The 16,604-nt window shown below is 43.7% G+C and overlaps 1 protein-coding gene across 1 annotated transcript in view; it reads right to left on the bottom strand.

The window, feature by feature from the left end:
• Positions 1–16,604, bottom strand: part of LOC120021849 (voltage-dependent calcium channel subunit alpha-2/delta-2-like) — a 43,411-nt gene that overhangs the window by 1,511 nt on the left and 25,296 nt on the right. Inside the window, exons 15-32 of the mRNA XM_038965698.1 lie at positions 13,099–13,164; positions 12,924–12,998; positions 12,765–12,839; positions 12,392–12,463; positions 11,650–11,721; positions 11,384–11,445; positions 11,094–11,170; positions 10,907–10,967; positions 10,678–10,775; positions 10,412–10,502; positions 10,239–10,301; positions 9,894–9,997; positions 8,387–8,485; positions 6,457–6,548; positions 6,289–6,336; positions 5,695–5,766; positions 5,189–5,341; positions 2,855–2,907 (exon numbers count right to left, since the gene is read on the bottom strand). Coding sequence (XP_038821626.1) covers positions 2,855–2,907; positions 5,189–5,341; positions 5,695–5,766; positions 6,289–6,336; positions 6,457–6,548; positions 8,387–8,485; positions 9,894–9,997; positions 10,239–10,301; positions 10,412–10,502; positions 10,678–10,775; positions 10,907–10,967; positions 11,094–11,170; positions 11,384–11,445; positions 11,650–11,721; positions 12,392–12,463; positions 12,765–12,839; positions 12,924–12,998; positions 13,099–13,164 — 1,433 coding nt within the window. The remainder of the gene's footprint in view (positions 1–2,854; positions 2,908–5,188; positions 5,342–5,694; positions 5,767–6,288; positions 6,337–6,456; positions 6,549–8,386; positions 8,486–9,893; positions 9,998–10,238; positions 10,302–10,411; positions 10,503–10,677; positions 10,776–10,906; positions 10,968–11,093; positions 11,171–11,383; positions 11,446–11,649; positions 11,722–12,391; positions 12,464–12,764; positions 12,840–12,923; positions 12,999–13,098; positions 13,165–16,604) is intronic.

Here is a 16,604-nt window from a genome sequence, read left to right as displayed (position 1 = left end):
GATGAATCAGGCAACAACACACAGTGAGAGGGAAGCTGAGTCATAGTGTAATATCACAGTAATAGACAGGACATCTCTCTGACCTAAACCTGACTTAATACTTCATAAACCCATAAGTCTAAACCCTGTCTAGGGGGGAGGGGGGGGGGGGGGGGGTTCTACTACCAAGGATAATTTTGCTGTCTAACTTTGATTTTTAAGAACCCTTGAAGTGTCCCAAAAATATATGAAAAGAATATTTGATAAAAAAAAATGGTTGCCTTACTGCTATTAGCCCATACAAACGCATTGAATAACAGATTCACTACACGGAACAACAGATAGACCCCCCCAAAAAAAATCTAAAGGAAGTTTGTTCTGAAGTGTCTGTCCTATATCTGAGAGACATGAGAAAGATCAGGAAACTTAAAAAAAAAAAAATGTTTTACATGTATGTAACCCATATTGTTGCCAGTCTCCATTTCTACAGTGCCTTTGGAAAGTATTCAGACCCCTTTTGTTACGTTACAGCCTTATTCTGAAAGTTGATTCAATTGTTTTTTCCCCTCATCAATCTACACACAATACTCCGTAATGACAAAGCAAAAAAAAAATTTTTTCTAAATTTGAGCAACTTTGTTAAAAATAAAAAACAGAAATTATATATACATAAGTATTCCAGACCCTTTACTCAGTACTTTGTTGAAGCACCTTTGGCAGCAGTTACAACCTCGAGTCTTCTTGAGTATGACACTAAAAGCTTGGCACATCTGTATTTGGGGAGTTTCTCCCATTCTTCTCTGCAGATGCTCTCAAGCTCTGTCAGGTTGGATGGGGGCATGTCGCTGCACAGCTATTTTCAGGTCTCTCCAGAGATCTTCAATCGGGTTCATGTCCGGGCTCTGGCTGGGCCACTCAAGGACATTCAGAGACTTGTCCCGAAGCCACTCCTGCGTTGTCTTGGCTGTGTGCTTAGGGTCATTTTCCTGTTGGAAGATCTGAGCCAGTCTGAGCGCTCTGGAGCAGGTTTTCATCAAGGATCTCTCTGTACTTTGCTCCGTTCATTTTTCCCTCGATCCTGCCTCGTCTCCCTGTCTCTGCCGCTGAAAAACATCCCCACAGCATGATGCTGCCACCACCGTGCTTCATCGTAGGGATGGTGCCAGGTATCCTCTAGATGTGACGCTTGGCATTCAGGCCAAAGAGTTCAATCTTGGTTTCATCAGAACAGAGAATCTTGTTTCTCATGGTCATAGCCCTTTAGGTGCCTTTTGGCAAACTCCAAGCGGGCTGTCATGTGCCTTTTACTGAGGGGTGGCTTCCGTCTGGCCACTCCACCATAAAGGCCTGATTGGTAGAGTGCTGCAGAGATGGTTATCCTTCTGGAAGGTTCTCCCACCTCCACAGAGTAACTCTGGAGCTCTGTCAGAGTGACCATCAGGTTCTTGGTCACCTCCCTGACCAATCCCTTCTCCCCCGATTGCTCAGTTTGGCCAGGCGGCCAGCTAGGAAGACGCTTGCCTCAGCACAATCCTGTCTCAAGCTCTACATACAATTCCTTCGACCTCATGCCTTGGTGTTTCCTCTGACATGCGATGACAACTGTGAGACCTTATATAGATAGGTGTGTGCCTTTCCAAATCATGATCAATCAATTGAACTTACCACAGGTGGACTCCAATCAACTTGTAGAAACATCTCAAGGATGATCAATGAAAACAGGATGCACCTGAGCTCAATTTCGAGTCCCATAGCAAGGGGTCTGAATATTTATGTAAATTAGGTATCTGTTTTTTATTTTATTGTTAATACATTTGCACATTTAAAAAAGAAATCCCCCGCTTTGCCATTATGGCGTATTGTATGTAGATTGATATCCATTTTAGAATAAGGGTGTAACGTAACAAAATGTGAGGGAAGGGGTCTGAATACTTTCCGAATGCACTGTATACTTCCATTCATTTTTTCAACTGGTACTGGGAGACCTTCAACAAGTCTTGTGAGGCCTGTGGGCATCCTAGAGCAAAACAACCGACATGTACGTGTTCGTGAGTCTCACCTTTCCACAGAGACGTCATATTAGTGTGTAGCCCAAACTGTTCGGACACTACAGCCAGAAGTTAGCAGATCGGCTGTACTGACTTTAGACAAGTCCCAAGACGCTTGTGAGAGGAGAACACCATCATCACCATCGGGTTCGTGAGTCTCATCTTTCCATAGAGGGGTCATAATAGTTTGTAGACTACAGACGATTTTGTGAGAAGACTGATTTTTGTGGTGTCTCATGGTCTGATAAACACCGCTCTAGCTCTGTCACCTTTCACCGCAGATGCGGAAGTGCGAAATAGGCGAATGCGGTGGATTGAGACGCATCCAATGCCAAAAACATATCTCTAGCTTAAACTGACAGACTCTTATGGGGATTATTTTATTATCCTAATGAGATTTCTGTGGGGGCAGGGACATCGACCTTAGTGGGTTAACAGCCGAGACTAGACACGCTTAAAGGGGCAATCAACAACAACGTTTTGGTAAACAGCTGAGGGATGGAGCTGGAGAAATCGAACTACTCTCAAATTCAAACACGGAGCTATGGATGCAAGGACTGACCATGCATTAGATCAAAATTATATTCCTATTTTGAAGTTATACAGTACTCGTTTATTAATTATATTGTAAAACAAGGTTTTATTTTGGATTGTGATGGAGCAAGACAGTTGAACTATTTCTAAGTTATATTCTCCAAGAATCTATGGCTGTATCATTAAGTTAAAAAATGTATGTACTAATCCCAGATCATCCCTTTAAAGGGTTACGTTTCATACATCTTGTTCTTTAGGTCATGTGATCTGTGCTAAAATAGAGAAAGCCTCACCATGCTGCCGCCGATGTCCACCAGGCCAGACTGAGCATGTCTGCGATGGAGGGCTAGACACAACACATTGGGGACCAGGATGGGAGGAGAAGAAGAGAAAACACAAGGAGAAGCCATTATTCACTGAAAGATTTAGAATAAGTCCCAAACGCCGTTCCCTATAGTGCACTACTTTTTACCAGAGCCTTATGAGGTTGAAGTTGATAGCCCCTTCCAGAAACAACCTTTATCCCCCCTACACTGTTAGAAAAAAAGGTGCTATCTAGAACCAAAAGGAGTTCTTTGGCCGTCCCCATAGAAAAACCCTTTTTGGTTCCAAGTACAACCGTTTTGGGTTCCATTTACAGCTCCTTCGGGTAGTATTCAGACCCCTTGAATTTTTCCACAGCCTTAATCTAAAATGGATTCAATTAAACGATTTCCTCAGCAATCTACACACTTCCCCCCCATAATGACGAAGCGAAAACAGGTTTTAGAAATTGTAGCTAATTTATTAAAAATAAAAAACGTATTTACATAAGTATTCAGACCCTTTGATATGAGACTCAAAATGCATCCTATTTCCATTGATCATCCTTGAAATGTTTCTACAATTTGATTGGAGTCCACCTGTGGTAAATTCAATTGATTGGACATGATTTGGAAAGGCACACACCTGTCTATATAAGGTTCCACAGTTGAAAGTGCATGTCATGGCAAAACCCAAGCCATGTGGTTGAAGGAATTGTCCGTAGAGACAGGATTGTGTCCAGGCACAGATCTGGGGAAGGGTACCAAAAAATGTATGCAGCATTGAAGGTCCCCAAGAACACAGTGGCCTCCATCGTTTTTAAATGGAAGAAGTTTGGAATCACCAAGACTCTTTCTAGAGCTGGCCTCCCGGGGCCAAACTGAGCAACTGGGGGAGAAGGGCCTTGGTCCGGGAGGTGACCAAGAACCTGATGGTCACTCTGACAGAGCTCTAGAGTCCCTCTGTGGAGATTGGAGAACCTTCCAGAAGGACAATCATCTCTGCAGCACTCCGCCAATTAGGCCTTTATGGTAGAATGGCCAGACGGAAGCCACTCCTCAGTAAAAGGCACATGACAGCCCGCTTGGTGTTTGGCAAAAGGCACCTAAAGACTCGCAGACCATGAGAAACAAGATTCTGATGAAACCAAGATTGAACTCTTTGGCCTGATTGCCAAGCGTCACGTCTGGAGGAAAACTGGCACCATCGCTACGGTGAAGCATGATGGTGGCAGCATCATGCTGTGGTGGTGTTTTTCAGCGGCAGGGACTGGGAGACTAGTCAGGATTGAGGCAAAGATGAACGGAGCAAATTACAGAGAGATCCTTGATGAAAACCTGCTCCAGAGCGCTCACAACTTCAGACTGGGTCGAAGGTTCACCTTCCAACAGGACAACGACCCTAAGCACACAGCCAAGACATTGTAGGAGTGACTTCGGGACAAGTCTCTGAATGTTCTTGAGTGGACCAGCCAGAGCCCAGACTTGAACCTGATCGAATATCTCTGGAGAGACCTGAAAATAGCTGTGCAGCAACGCTCCCCATCCAACCTGACAGAGCTTGAGAGGATCTGCAGAGAAGAATGGGAGAAACTCCCCAAATACAGGTGTGCCAAGCATGTAGCGTCATACCCAAGAAGACTCGAGTCTTTAATCGCTGCCAAAGGTGCTACAACAAAGTACTGAGTAAAGGGTCTGAATACTTATGTAATGTGATATTTCAGTTTCTTACATTTTTATAAATTAGCAAAAATGTCTAAAAACAGTTTTTGCTTTGTCATTATGGGGTATTGTGTGTAGATTGATGAGGGGAAAAAACGATTTAATACATTTTAGAATAAGGCGGTAACTTAACAAAATGTGGAAAAAGTCAAGGGGTCTGAATACTTTCCGAAGGCACTGTAGAACCCTTTCTGTAGAGGGATCTACATGGAACCCAAAACGGTTCTACCTGGAACCAAAAAGTAGTTCTACCTGGAACCAAAAATATTTATTGTATGGGGCCAGCCGAAGAACCCTTTTGGAACCCTTTTTTCTAAGAGTTTCCCGCTAAGGGACTTGTGTAGATCTGAGGGTATAAACAATGTTGTGGTAGCTGCATCTTTGATAGGCTAGGTGGAATAGTTAGTCATTTTCTCTGGGCCTGTATCCACCCGTAAAACGTCTCAGAGTAGGAGTGCAGATCTAGGATCAGAACTCCCTGTAAAATGCAAAACTGATCCTAGATCAGCACTCCTATTCTGAAACAGTTCACACATATGGACCCTGGAGATGAAATAAGGTAAGTAAGGTAAGGTAAGACTGCCCTGGTCCTTGAACTCTCACCACAAAGATGCCCCTGGGTGCTGCCCCTGTGTGGCTGCTGCTGACTGGCTCACATGCTGACTGGTACTGAAAGGACTGCCGGCGGGCATAGATGGAGTTGTTATACAGCGCGTGCATAAGATAGGGGTCCACATCACCAAAGAAAAGGCCCACCTAGAACAGAAAGATACTGGGATAACTGACAGGCAGGTAGAAAAGATCTTTGTCAGACCAACATCGCCATATCTTTAATACACAGATCTATCATACAATATATTTGATAACAATCAGTCTGTATTATTTGCACACTGAGCTATAGCAAAAAAACAAGGGTAAGGCTTTGTGACTGGTCTGCACCTATTAAAACTAATGGAGTCAAATAATACAGACTGAATGTTATAATATTAACATACAGCTACCAAAGAATCTCTCAATATCTTCGATAATCTAGTTTATTGTGCTATTTGACTATATAGAGATTGTGTAAGTTGACCTGATTGGTACCTACTGACGTTTACCCTCCATACCTTTTTCCAGTGATCCCTCTGGTTGGACATCACCAGGAAGCCCCCATCGTCAATCAGATAGCAGAGTAAGTCCTAGAGACAGGGAATTGGATTGGATTATTATATCACTACCGACAGGCACATACAGACTCTCACACTCTCTCTTATTCTCTCTGTCACACAGACCAGCACTGGACACACACAGAAACAAATCACGCCACAATTCCCCAGACACTTGGTTGACATGAACTAGTCAAACTGTATGTGTGTGTGGGTTGTGTCTGGTTGGGTACTGTGACAGCAGTTTGTACAATTTTGGTATTTGGTATTTGTATTAGGATCCCCATTAGCTGTTGCAAAAGCAGCAGCTACTCTTCCTGGGGTAGGGCTATGTGATAGGACAGGGGTGTCAAACTCATTCCACGGAGGGCCTAGTGTCTGCAGGTTTTTGGTTTTTCCTTTCAATAAAGCCCTAGACAACCAGGTGTGGGGAGTTCCTAACTAATTAGTGATGTTAATTCATCAATCAAGTACAAGGGAGGAGCGAAAACCCGCAGACACTCGGCCCCCCGTGGAATGAGTTTGACACCTGTGTGATAGGAGATGAATTCTTACGTCAGTGTTGACTTCGCAGTCCATCTCACAACTTCTGGACGGCCCACACTGTACAAAGGAAATCAGAGTCATCATGACATAATAACGTTAGACTGGATCTGTTCAAGTCACTTGACAGCAGTCACATAGAGGACTGATCATTTTTTTACCCAGCCTTTCATACGGTACCTTTTGCGAGCCCTGACGACTGTCAGACACGTTGCTGGCCAAGATCTTGAACTTGTCTACCCATGCTTCCAAGTCTAGCTTCACCCCCACAACTGGTCAGCAGGAGAGTTCAAACGAAACCATGAGACCAGACCATGAAAGATAGAGATAACAGAAGAGTAAGAGATAGCCCACTAAAGGAGTAGGCCTTGCTCTGCTCCCGTTGCCAGTGAATTCATGATTCAGAAATCCGCAAAGTGTGGATAAATTCTTGTTTTATTGAAAGTGTACAGCCGAATTAGTTATTTTTGTCAAAGTACTATCGGTTGGGCCTCCCGGGTGGCGCAGTGGTCTAAAGCACTGCATTGCTAGCTGTGCCACCAGAGATTCTGGGTTCGAGCCCAGGCTCGATTTGTCGTTCGAGCCCAAGCTCGCGGCCTGCACTGCACCCGGCCTGCCACAGGGGTCGCTAGTGCGCGATGAGACAAGGATATCCCTGCCGGGCCAAACCTTGGCGTAAAAATCAGCCTTACAATACAGGCAGTATGCCCGTGTATCATCTCCAATAAACGGCTTCAACCAGCCTTTGAATTCAGGGTTTGATTCCCACTCCTTTCTATATTTTTGACTGTACAGTTTAGACTGAGACATGATGAGCTAACCAGCTTGATGTTTAGCTTATGTCACAGAGAGGCACACACACAGTGGACAAGGTGAGTAAGTGACTGAGGCTGTGTGAGTCAAATGTAGTGATTTATTTCTGTGCAGTGATTTATTTATGTTAGACAAAGAACATTCTACATACGCCCTGAATGTAAGCCAGGGCGGGATCAGCCAGCGGCGGCTTCCCGCATGCGCGATTCATTTGCAGTCTGGACGTGGAGGGGTGAACATCTCCTGCTCTGACTGCAGCTGGGAGGGACTGCTGCGCGAGGAATGGGCCGCCTGTGAGTGTTTTGGGACGGGGTGGGGCCCACGGCAGCACCCGCTGCTCATTGAGAAGAGTAAGAACGATATGTGCTTTCACGTCAGAGTCTCAAAGTCTCCAATAACACCAGAAAAAGTCGCTAGATTTGTCGCTAGTCACTTTTTTGACAATGTGTCACTAGAGGGGTCTGAATACTCGCTAAATATAGCGACAAAGTCGCTAAGTTGGCAACACTGGACCGAACACCAGCTTCCTCTAGCTGCCATCTCTTTTCCATTTTGTGTAACTAATTTTACCTGCGATATGCTCCATCAACTTTCGCACTAGCGCCGTCTCCCGCCCCCAAAAAATGAATCTGTGACATCAAGCTCCATATAAAGGCATATCGTGACGTTCCTTCGTAGCAGGGCCCTTCCCCACGAGGGCGCACATGCGCAGTTGTTACTCATCTCCGCTGCTGTGGCAGTCGCCTTCATAAAATAATTACATAAAATAATAGCAAATGTTTTAGATGGAAAAGTACACATTCCCTGACTCAAAACCGATAGTACTTTTGACAAAAATAGCTAGTTCGGCCATACGCTTTCAATAAAACAAAACAGTTGCCCACACTGGCAACGGATAAGAGAGAAGCCTGCATCCAGCAACGTCACGAGTAACATGACCCATTTTTCAGCTGTTTCAGTACAGCAGTACAGCAGCACTACAGAGGGGGGGGGAGAGGGCAACATCCACTGAACTAGTTTCAATTTATGGAATCACTTGGGTGTTTTGGGATTTTGGGTGAACTTCTACTTTAAGAAGATGGAGCAGGACAAAGCAACCAGGATCTAAGGCCATTAGAGTTGCAAAATTCCAGTAACTTTCCCTAAATTCCCAGGTTTTCCAGAAATCCTGGTTGGAGGATTCCAGATTTCCTGGGAATTTGAGGAAAGTTCCTGGAATTTTGCAACGCTAGGGAACATTGACATTAAAAGATAACACCTCCTCCAATTACTTTATTCATAACCAAAACAGCTTTACCTGCCGGTTTCAGGTTCTTGCCTCCCAGGTTGACTTCCACGGCAGTGCTGACCAGGATTCCGATGGTGCCATTCTCCGAGGTCACCGGATCATCCATGGCTATGACAAAGTTTAACAGGGTCAAAGTTCATGCAAACAGAAAGCAGTGATTGATCTGTGTTAGCCTGACAGGTTAAAAACTAAATGTGTGAATCATGTATTTTCATGTTATATGAGTGAAATGTATTTAAATGCCTACAACCTGTTTGCTATCTAAAAACCTGTCTTTTATCTCCAAGGTCATATACACTACATGGTCAAAAGTATGTGGACACCTGCTCGTCGAACATCTCATTCCAAAATCATGGGCATTAATATGGAGTTGGTCCCGCCTTTGCTGCTATAACAGCCTCCACCTTCCTGGGAAGGCTTCCACTAGATGTTGGAACATTGCTGCAGGGATTTGCTTCCATTCAGCCACAGGAGCATTAGTGAGGTCGGGCACTGATGTTGGGCGATTAGGCCTGGCTTGCAGTCAGGTTTCCAATTCATCCCAAAGGTATTAGATGGGGTTGAGGTCAGGGCTCTGTGCAGACCAGTTATGTTCTTCCATACCGATGTCGACAAACCATTTCTGTATGGACATCGGTTTGTGCACACGGGCATTGTCATGCTAAAACATGAAAGGGCCTGCCCCCAAACTGTTGCCACAAAGTTGGAAGCACAGAATCCTCTAGAATGTCATTGTTTGCTGTAGCGTTAATATTTCCCTTCAATGGAACTAAGGGGGCTAGCCCAAACTAAGAAAAGCAGCCCCAGACCATTATTCCTCCTCCACCAAACTTTACAGCTGGAACTATGCATTCGGGCAGGTAGCATTCTCCTGGCATCTGACAAACCCAGATTAATCTGTCAGACTGCCAGATGAAGCGTGATTCATCACTCCAGAGAACGTGTTTCCACTGCTCCAGAGTCCAATGGCGGCGACCTTTACACCATTCCAGATGCATGGCATTGCGCATGGTGATCTTAGGCTTGTGTGCAGCTGCTCAGTCATGAAAACCCATTTCATGAAGCTCCCAACAGTTCTTGTGCTGACGTTGCTTCCAGAGGCAGTTTGGAACACTGTAATGAGTGTTGCAACCGGGCACAGACAATTTTTATGTGCTACTCGCTTCAGGACTCGGCGGTCCCGTTATGTGAGCTTGTGTGGCCTACCACCTCGCGGCTGAGCCGTTGTTGCTCCTAGACATTTCCACTTCACAATAACAGCATTTACAGTTTACCGAGGCAGCTCTAGCAGGGCAGACATTTTATTAACTGACTTGTTGGAAATGTGGCATCCTATGACGGTGCCACGTTGAAAGTCACTGAGCTCTTCACGGGCCATTCTACTGCCATTGTTTGTCTATGGAGATTGCATGGCTGTGAGCTCAGATTTATACACCTGTCAGCCAAATTCACTAATTTGAAGGAGTTTCCTCATACTTTTAGCCATGTAGCATATATATCAGTGTGTGTTACTCACAGGCTCTGGGTGGAGCTCTGAACATATAGCCCTTGTTGTCAAGGCTGCGGCGGTAGTAGTTGGAGTTGAAGGGCTCAGGGTCCTCATCCCACGACTCAGCAGCCCTTGGAAGCACAAAACATTTCACATTCACGCAGCATTGGTTGAGTATTCAAGCAGTATTGCTTGAGAAATACATAAGTATTCAAGCAGTATTGCTTGAGCAATGCCTAAGTATTCAAGCATACTCACATTCAACTGCCATAATGCTCACAGACAGGAAAGGCATGCAATTATTAACAAACAAACAAACAGTACATTTTATTAGTCAGAGTGATATCTGTAACTACTCAAAGACACACTCACGAGTTGGGGAAGACCCGGGTTACACCTCCGTCTGTGGCTGCAAATAATGCCAGGAAACCATACCTGAAGCAAAAAGTAATTTAGTTCACTCAGACGTTTCACATATTGTTATTATTCAAATGAATTAGTTTTAATATCAATGATATAGGTTATTATTTGTTGAGTTCACTCACGTTTGGATATCCTTGTTCTTCCACACTCTAGATGCTAACTGCCAGATGATTCCAGAATCCAAGATCAGGTTGTGAATGAGGCCTTGATCACCTGTGAACACACACAGTTAATGTAACCCGTCAGTCTTTATAAAATATCATAGGTGAAAAATTTGCTTTTTGCACAATTCCATGTCATCTTCAGCAGTTCAAAGCTGGTGTAGTATGGTGAATGGCATGGCCCTAACCACTCTACAAACTCATTGACATAAAGAAGAGAAACTCACAGTCTTCAGATTCTGGTGTGATCTCCACCATGAGAGACAGGAAGTTCTCCAGGAACTGTGTGTTGTTGTCAGAGATGTGCAGACGCTTGCAGTATTCCCTAAAATAAGAATGGTTAGACAGAGATGAGATCACACACACACACACACACACACACACACACACACACACACACACACACACACACACACACACACACACACACACACACACACACAGAAATCTCTGTACCTGGGAGCCAGGAACACGTGTCCCCCTGATTCAAAGGAGCTGGGCAGCAAAGATTGCAGATCTGCAACGGAGAGAAAAAGTTATCAACCGCCCATGTCATCGGGATCAGTGTCATCAAGCCGCACATAACGCCCTGGACCAGAGCTAAAGGGAGACAGCGGCTCTCTGGGTGGGCAGTGGTACTCACACTGGAGCTGCAGCATCACATCACTCAGGTCTGCCTGGATGTAGTATTCACTGTAGGGCGGCAGTACCAGGCCCAGACTACAAGTGGCAGCATCCCCAACAGAAAACAGAGGGAATTAATCAAAGTCTGAGGCTCAATAGAAGACACTACCGCCATTAGGCTGCTAGATATAGAGTCCGTCCACCTACACTCTCAACCCTGTCATCTTCAGCAGTTCATATCCTATTGCTATGGTTACCAGTACTAAACCTCTACCCTTCAACCCACACCTCCATCTCCTGCCTTCTCACCTGTAGTCTGTACCATTGATGGGTGTCCAGGTGTAACTCCGAACTCCCTCATCTATGTATCGCTGCAATGAAGGGGGAAAAGCCACATATTAAAATAGGTTTGCTCTCACGTAAGTGTGTTGATCAACCGTCCATGACCATGGCTGTTGGCTTACTGGGGTTGACAAAGTCATTACTGTGAATTAAGTATGTGAAGTAAAGTATACCTGATATATTGCCTAGGTGTGAAGTAATTAACAAATACACACACACATACACACACTTGCCTCATCAATTGATTTTACAAGCGTCTTAATCTGCATGTCACCCGGCCTGCCATCAATCATATGTTTGCGGATCTGGAATGTAGAGATAGTATGTTACCTACGCAGTGTTCAGTGTTTAATTGCTATATTGTAATTACTTCGCCACCATGGCCTATTTATTGCCTTACCTCCCTTATCCTACCTCATTTGCACACACTGTATATAGACTTTTTCTACTGTATTATTGACTGTATGTTTGTTTATTCCATGTGTAACTCTGTGTTGCTGTATGTGTCGAACTGCTTTGCTTTATCTTGGCCAGGTCGCAGTTGTAAATGAGAACTTGTTCTCAACTAGCCTACCTGGTTAAATAAAGGTGAAATAAAAAAATATAGAAAAATACGCTGTCGCATCTCCATGGTCTAACCCAAGAGCATGTTTTACAACAGTAATCTCAGTAGGAAATATGCTAACATGATTGCCATTCCTAGCTAGATAGCTGGCTAAATTGGTTGCCTAGCAACACACATCTTAAGAAGATTCGTAAGAAGATATTTGAGACATTCGTAAGAAAATCATTCGATCTTAAAATATTGTTGAGGAATTGATCTTACGAACTCTTATGAACTTCTTATTTTTTTTCTTACGAAGCTTCTTAAGTTCTTGCGTAAGAAGTGTTTTGTGAATCTGGGCCCAGGTGTTCTTAATGTTTTGTATACTCAGTGTATATAATTTATGGCACAGTGCATGTTATTATACTCACTTCCTGTTTGGAGCTGTCCTCCACCTCAGCATCCAGGAAGTCAAGTGTTACAGGCTCTGGTAGGTCGAGCAGCTGTTGCAGAAAAGCACCAGTCACATTAGGGATATCACATCATTCCCATGTTTTACAGTAACACATTCAGTTGAATACATCTCAGTTGTATTCTATGTTCAGTTTAATACATGCAGTGGCAGTCTTATCTTAGCTAATTGGAATGACATGCAATAAGCAGTACACACTAGGTTCTATATCTAACCTACATCCAACCACATTCACTTTGTATCAAATCGAAATGTACAATCTACAATCTATTTACAATGCTCCCTATAAACTGCACAGTGATCTTTCAGTGGGGGAATAAAGTATACATAACCTTTGGGTGAAGGTTTGGATGCAGGAGAAGGTATCCATTTGGGTCGATGGCGTATATGTACCCATTGGCTCCAAGCTGCAAAGTTACGAAGCAGAGAATAAATTATTACTTGTGTGCATGCAAGCGTGTGTGAAGTAAGATATGATGCGGTATACTGACGTTGTATCGTGGTGTCAGCTTTTTGATTTCGTCCAGATGCACGTCCACCCCCATGACACCTAATATGAGCTGATTCTGTGGAGAAAATAACCAGTAAACGAAACCTCAAGAAATTGTGATTCATTAAAGAAAGATTGTCCATTAGGTCAACGTGAACTGTTTTAAATGACTGCACCTGTGAGTTTCCATCCACGGTGAGATTAAAAACAGGCATGGTTCCAGTAAAAACCAGTCCCAGACCCTATAAAGAAACAAGACAAACAGAAGAACAAAACGTTAAGTGTTTTCCCTAATAGTCCTCCCCCACACTACCAACAGAAGACATCATAATCCAGGCCTAGGCTTAATCTGTGTCTAGGAAACCGCCCCAATGTGTCTACATTGAGCAATGGCACCTCACTATATGATTACAGGAGATTGTAATGCTTATGGAACTTAGAAATTAGATGTGAATATATTATCATCCACCTTCAGAGCACTTGTAAGGGTCGATGCCGGAGATGAGAAGCAGGTACGGGGAGTCAAACATTTAATCGGGAACAGACATAGAACAAGACAGGAACAGCATTAGCACACGGGTAAACAAGGACGTATGACAATCAATGCAGAAGCAGGGAACAGAGCAGGGAACCAGACAGATATAGGGAAGGTAATGACAAAGGTGATTGAGTCCAGGTGAGTCCAATAATTGCTGATGCGCGTGATGGGGGGAAGGCAGGTGTGTGTAATGATGATGGCAGGAGTGCGCAATGCTGAGGAGCCTGGCGCCCTCGAGTACCAGGGGGGAACAGCGGAAGCAGGAGTGACAGCACTCAATGGTATGTCTCTGTCAGTGGACTATGTGTATATACTGTACGGTCAACTGCCCTTAGAACCGACTTCTCTGGTTTTAAACAGCCTATGTGGCATCAATATGAGTCAGAAACATGAATTGTCAAAATTGACTACAAGGTGTAAATAGGATAATTTTGGTCATGAATTCAGTCTCGTCCAAATTTGAGTTTGGTAAGTGACTGCGTCATTACTTACTTAAGGGTTTGGTTTGTATTATAATTATGTCAACATTTCATGCCCCCTTTTGCCTATTACCACATGGTGCCACCATATTTTAGTGGAAAAGACAGGGCAAGTTCGCTTTGCATGGCCCGTTGCCCTGGGTGGACGGAGAACTCTCCTTAGGAGGACCAATGGAATGGTCGAAACTGAGCAAACCCCACCCAACCGGGGCACTCAAAACCAGTGGTGTAAAGTACTTAAGGAAAAATAATTTAAAGTACTACTTAAGTCGTTTTTGGGGCAATCTGTACTTTACTATTTATATTTTTGACAACTTTTACTTTTAATGCACTACATTCCTAAAGAAACAAATGTAAAGTCGTGGCCAAAAGTTTTGAGAATGACACAAATATTAATTTCCACAAAGTTTTCTGCTTCAGTGTCTTTAGATATTTTTGTCAGATGTTACTATGGAATACTGAAGTATAATTACAAGCATTTCATAAGTGTCAAAGGCTTTTATTGACAATTACATGAAGTTGATGCAGAGTCAATTTTTGCAGTGTCGACCCTTCTTTTTCAAGACCTCTGCAATCCGCCCTGGCATGCTGTCAATTAACTTCTGGGCCACATCCTGACTGATGGCAGGCCATTCTTGCATAATCAATGCTTGGAGTTTGTCAGAATTTGTGGGCTTTTGTTTGTCCACCCGCCTCTTGAGGATTGACCACAAGTTCTCAATGGGATTAAGGTTGGGGAGTTTCCTGGCCATGGACCCAAAATATCGATGTTTTGTTCCCCGAGCCACTTAGTTATCACTTTTGCCTTATGGCAAGGTGCTCCATCATACTGGAAAAGGCATTGTTCGTCACCAAACTGTTCCTGGATGGTTGGGAGAAGTTGCTCTCGGAGGATGTGTTGGTACCATTCTTTATTCATGGCTGTGTTCTTAGGCAGAATTGTGAGTGAGCCCACTCCCTTGGCTGAGAAGCAGCCCCACACATGAATGGTCTCAGGATGCTTTACTGTTGGCATGACACAGGACTGATGGTAGCGCTCACCTTGTCTTCTCCGGACAAGCTTTTCTCCGGATGCCCCAAACAATCGGAAAGGGGATTCATCAGAGAAAATGACTTTACCCCAGTCCTCAGCAGTCCAATCCCTGTACCTTTTGCAGAATATCAGTCTGTCCCTGATGTTTTTCCTGGAGAGAAGTGGCTTCTTTGCTGCCCTTCTTGACACCAGGCCATCCTCCAAAAGTCTTCGCCTCACTGTGCGTGCAGATGTACTGGTGGTGCCCCGATCCCGCAGCTGAATCAACTTTAGGAGACGGTCCTGGCGCTTGCTGGACTTTCTTGGGCACCCTGAAGCCTTCTTCACAACAATTGAACCGCTCTCCTTGAAGTTCTTGATGATCTGATAAATGGTTGATTTAGGTGCAATCTTACTGGCAGCAATATCCTTGCCTTTGAAGCCATTTTTGTGCAAAGCAATAATGATGGCACGTGTTTCCTTGCAAGTAACCATGGTTGACAGAGGAAGAACAATGATTCCAAGCACCACCCTCCTTTTGAAGCTTCCAGTCTGTTATTCGAACTCAATCAGCATGACAGAGTGATCTTCAGCCTTGTCCTCGTCAACACTCACGCCTGTGTTAACGAGAGAATCACTGACATGATGTCAGCTGGTCCTTTTGTGGCAGGGCTGAAATGCAGTGGAAATGCTTTTTTGGGATTCAGTTCATTTGCATGGCAAAGAGGGACTTTGCAATTAATTGCAATTCATCTGATCACTCTTCATAACATTCTGGAGTATATGCAAATTGCCATCATACAAACTGAGGCAGCAGACTTTGTGAAAATTAATATTTGTGTCATTCTCAAAACTTTTGGCCACGACTGTACTTTTTTCTCCATATATTTTCCCTGACACCCAAAAGTACTTATTACATTTCAAATGCTTAGCAGGACAGGAAAATGGTCCAATTCACACACTAATCAAGAGCACATCCCTGGTCATGCCTACTGCCTCTAATCTGGTGATCTCACTAAACAAAAAGGCTTCATTTGTAAATGATGTCTGAGTGTGCCCCTGGCTATCCATAAATTTAAAAAAACAAGAAAATGGTCCCATCTGGTTTTCTTAATATAAAGAATGTGAAATGATTTCTACTTTTACTTTTACTTTTGATACATTTTATATTTTAGCAATGACATTTACTTTTTATATTTAAGTATATTTAAAACCTATTACTTTTAGACTTTTCCTCAAGTAGTATTTTGCTGTGTGACTTTCACTTTTACTTGAGTCATTTTCTATCAAGGTATCTTTACTTTTACTCATGTATAAAAATTGGGAAGCCTACTTTTTCCACCACTGCGCAAAACGAACTCGCCCACTGGAACCTCTTCCCCAGACAAGACGTGTGGTTAGTAGCTGCTCTAGAGAAAATGGGCTTCCAGAAAGTTGTTCAACAATCTTGGGCAGATGGCCAGGATATGGATTACATCCAACTAGTTTTTTATTGGGCTGTCAACCGTCAAACAGCTACATGTCATTATAGGCTACGCTGCTATGATACTAGGCTGTGATACTGTGGGCTAACTAGATAAATACATAGCCTCTCGCTTATGTGTAATGTCAGAGATAGATTTGCATAGCTATCGTTGAACCTGAAGGTTTTAT

The sequence above is a fragment of the Salvelinus namaycush genome, chromosome 2 (genome assembly GCF_016432855.1).
Source record: "Salvelinus namaycush isolate Seneca chromosome 2, SaNama_1.0, whole genome shotgun sequence".
Lineage (NCBI taxonomy): Eukaryota > Metazoa > Chordata > Actinopteri > Salmoniformes > Salmonidae > Salvelinus > Salvelinus namaycush.
This window is presented reverse-complemented; position numbering and strand designations above follow the sequence as displayed.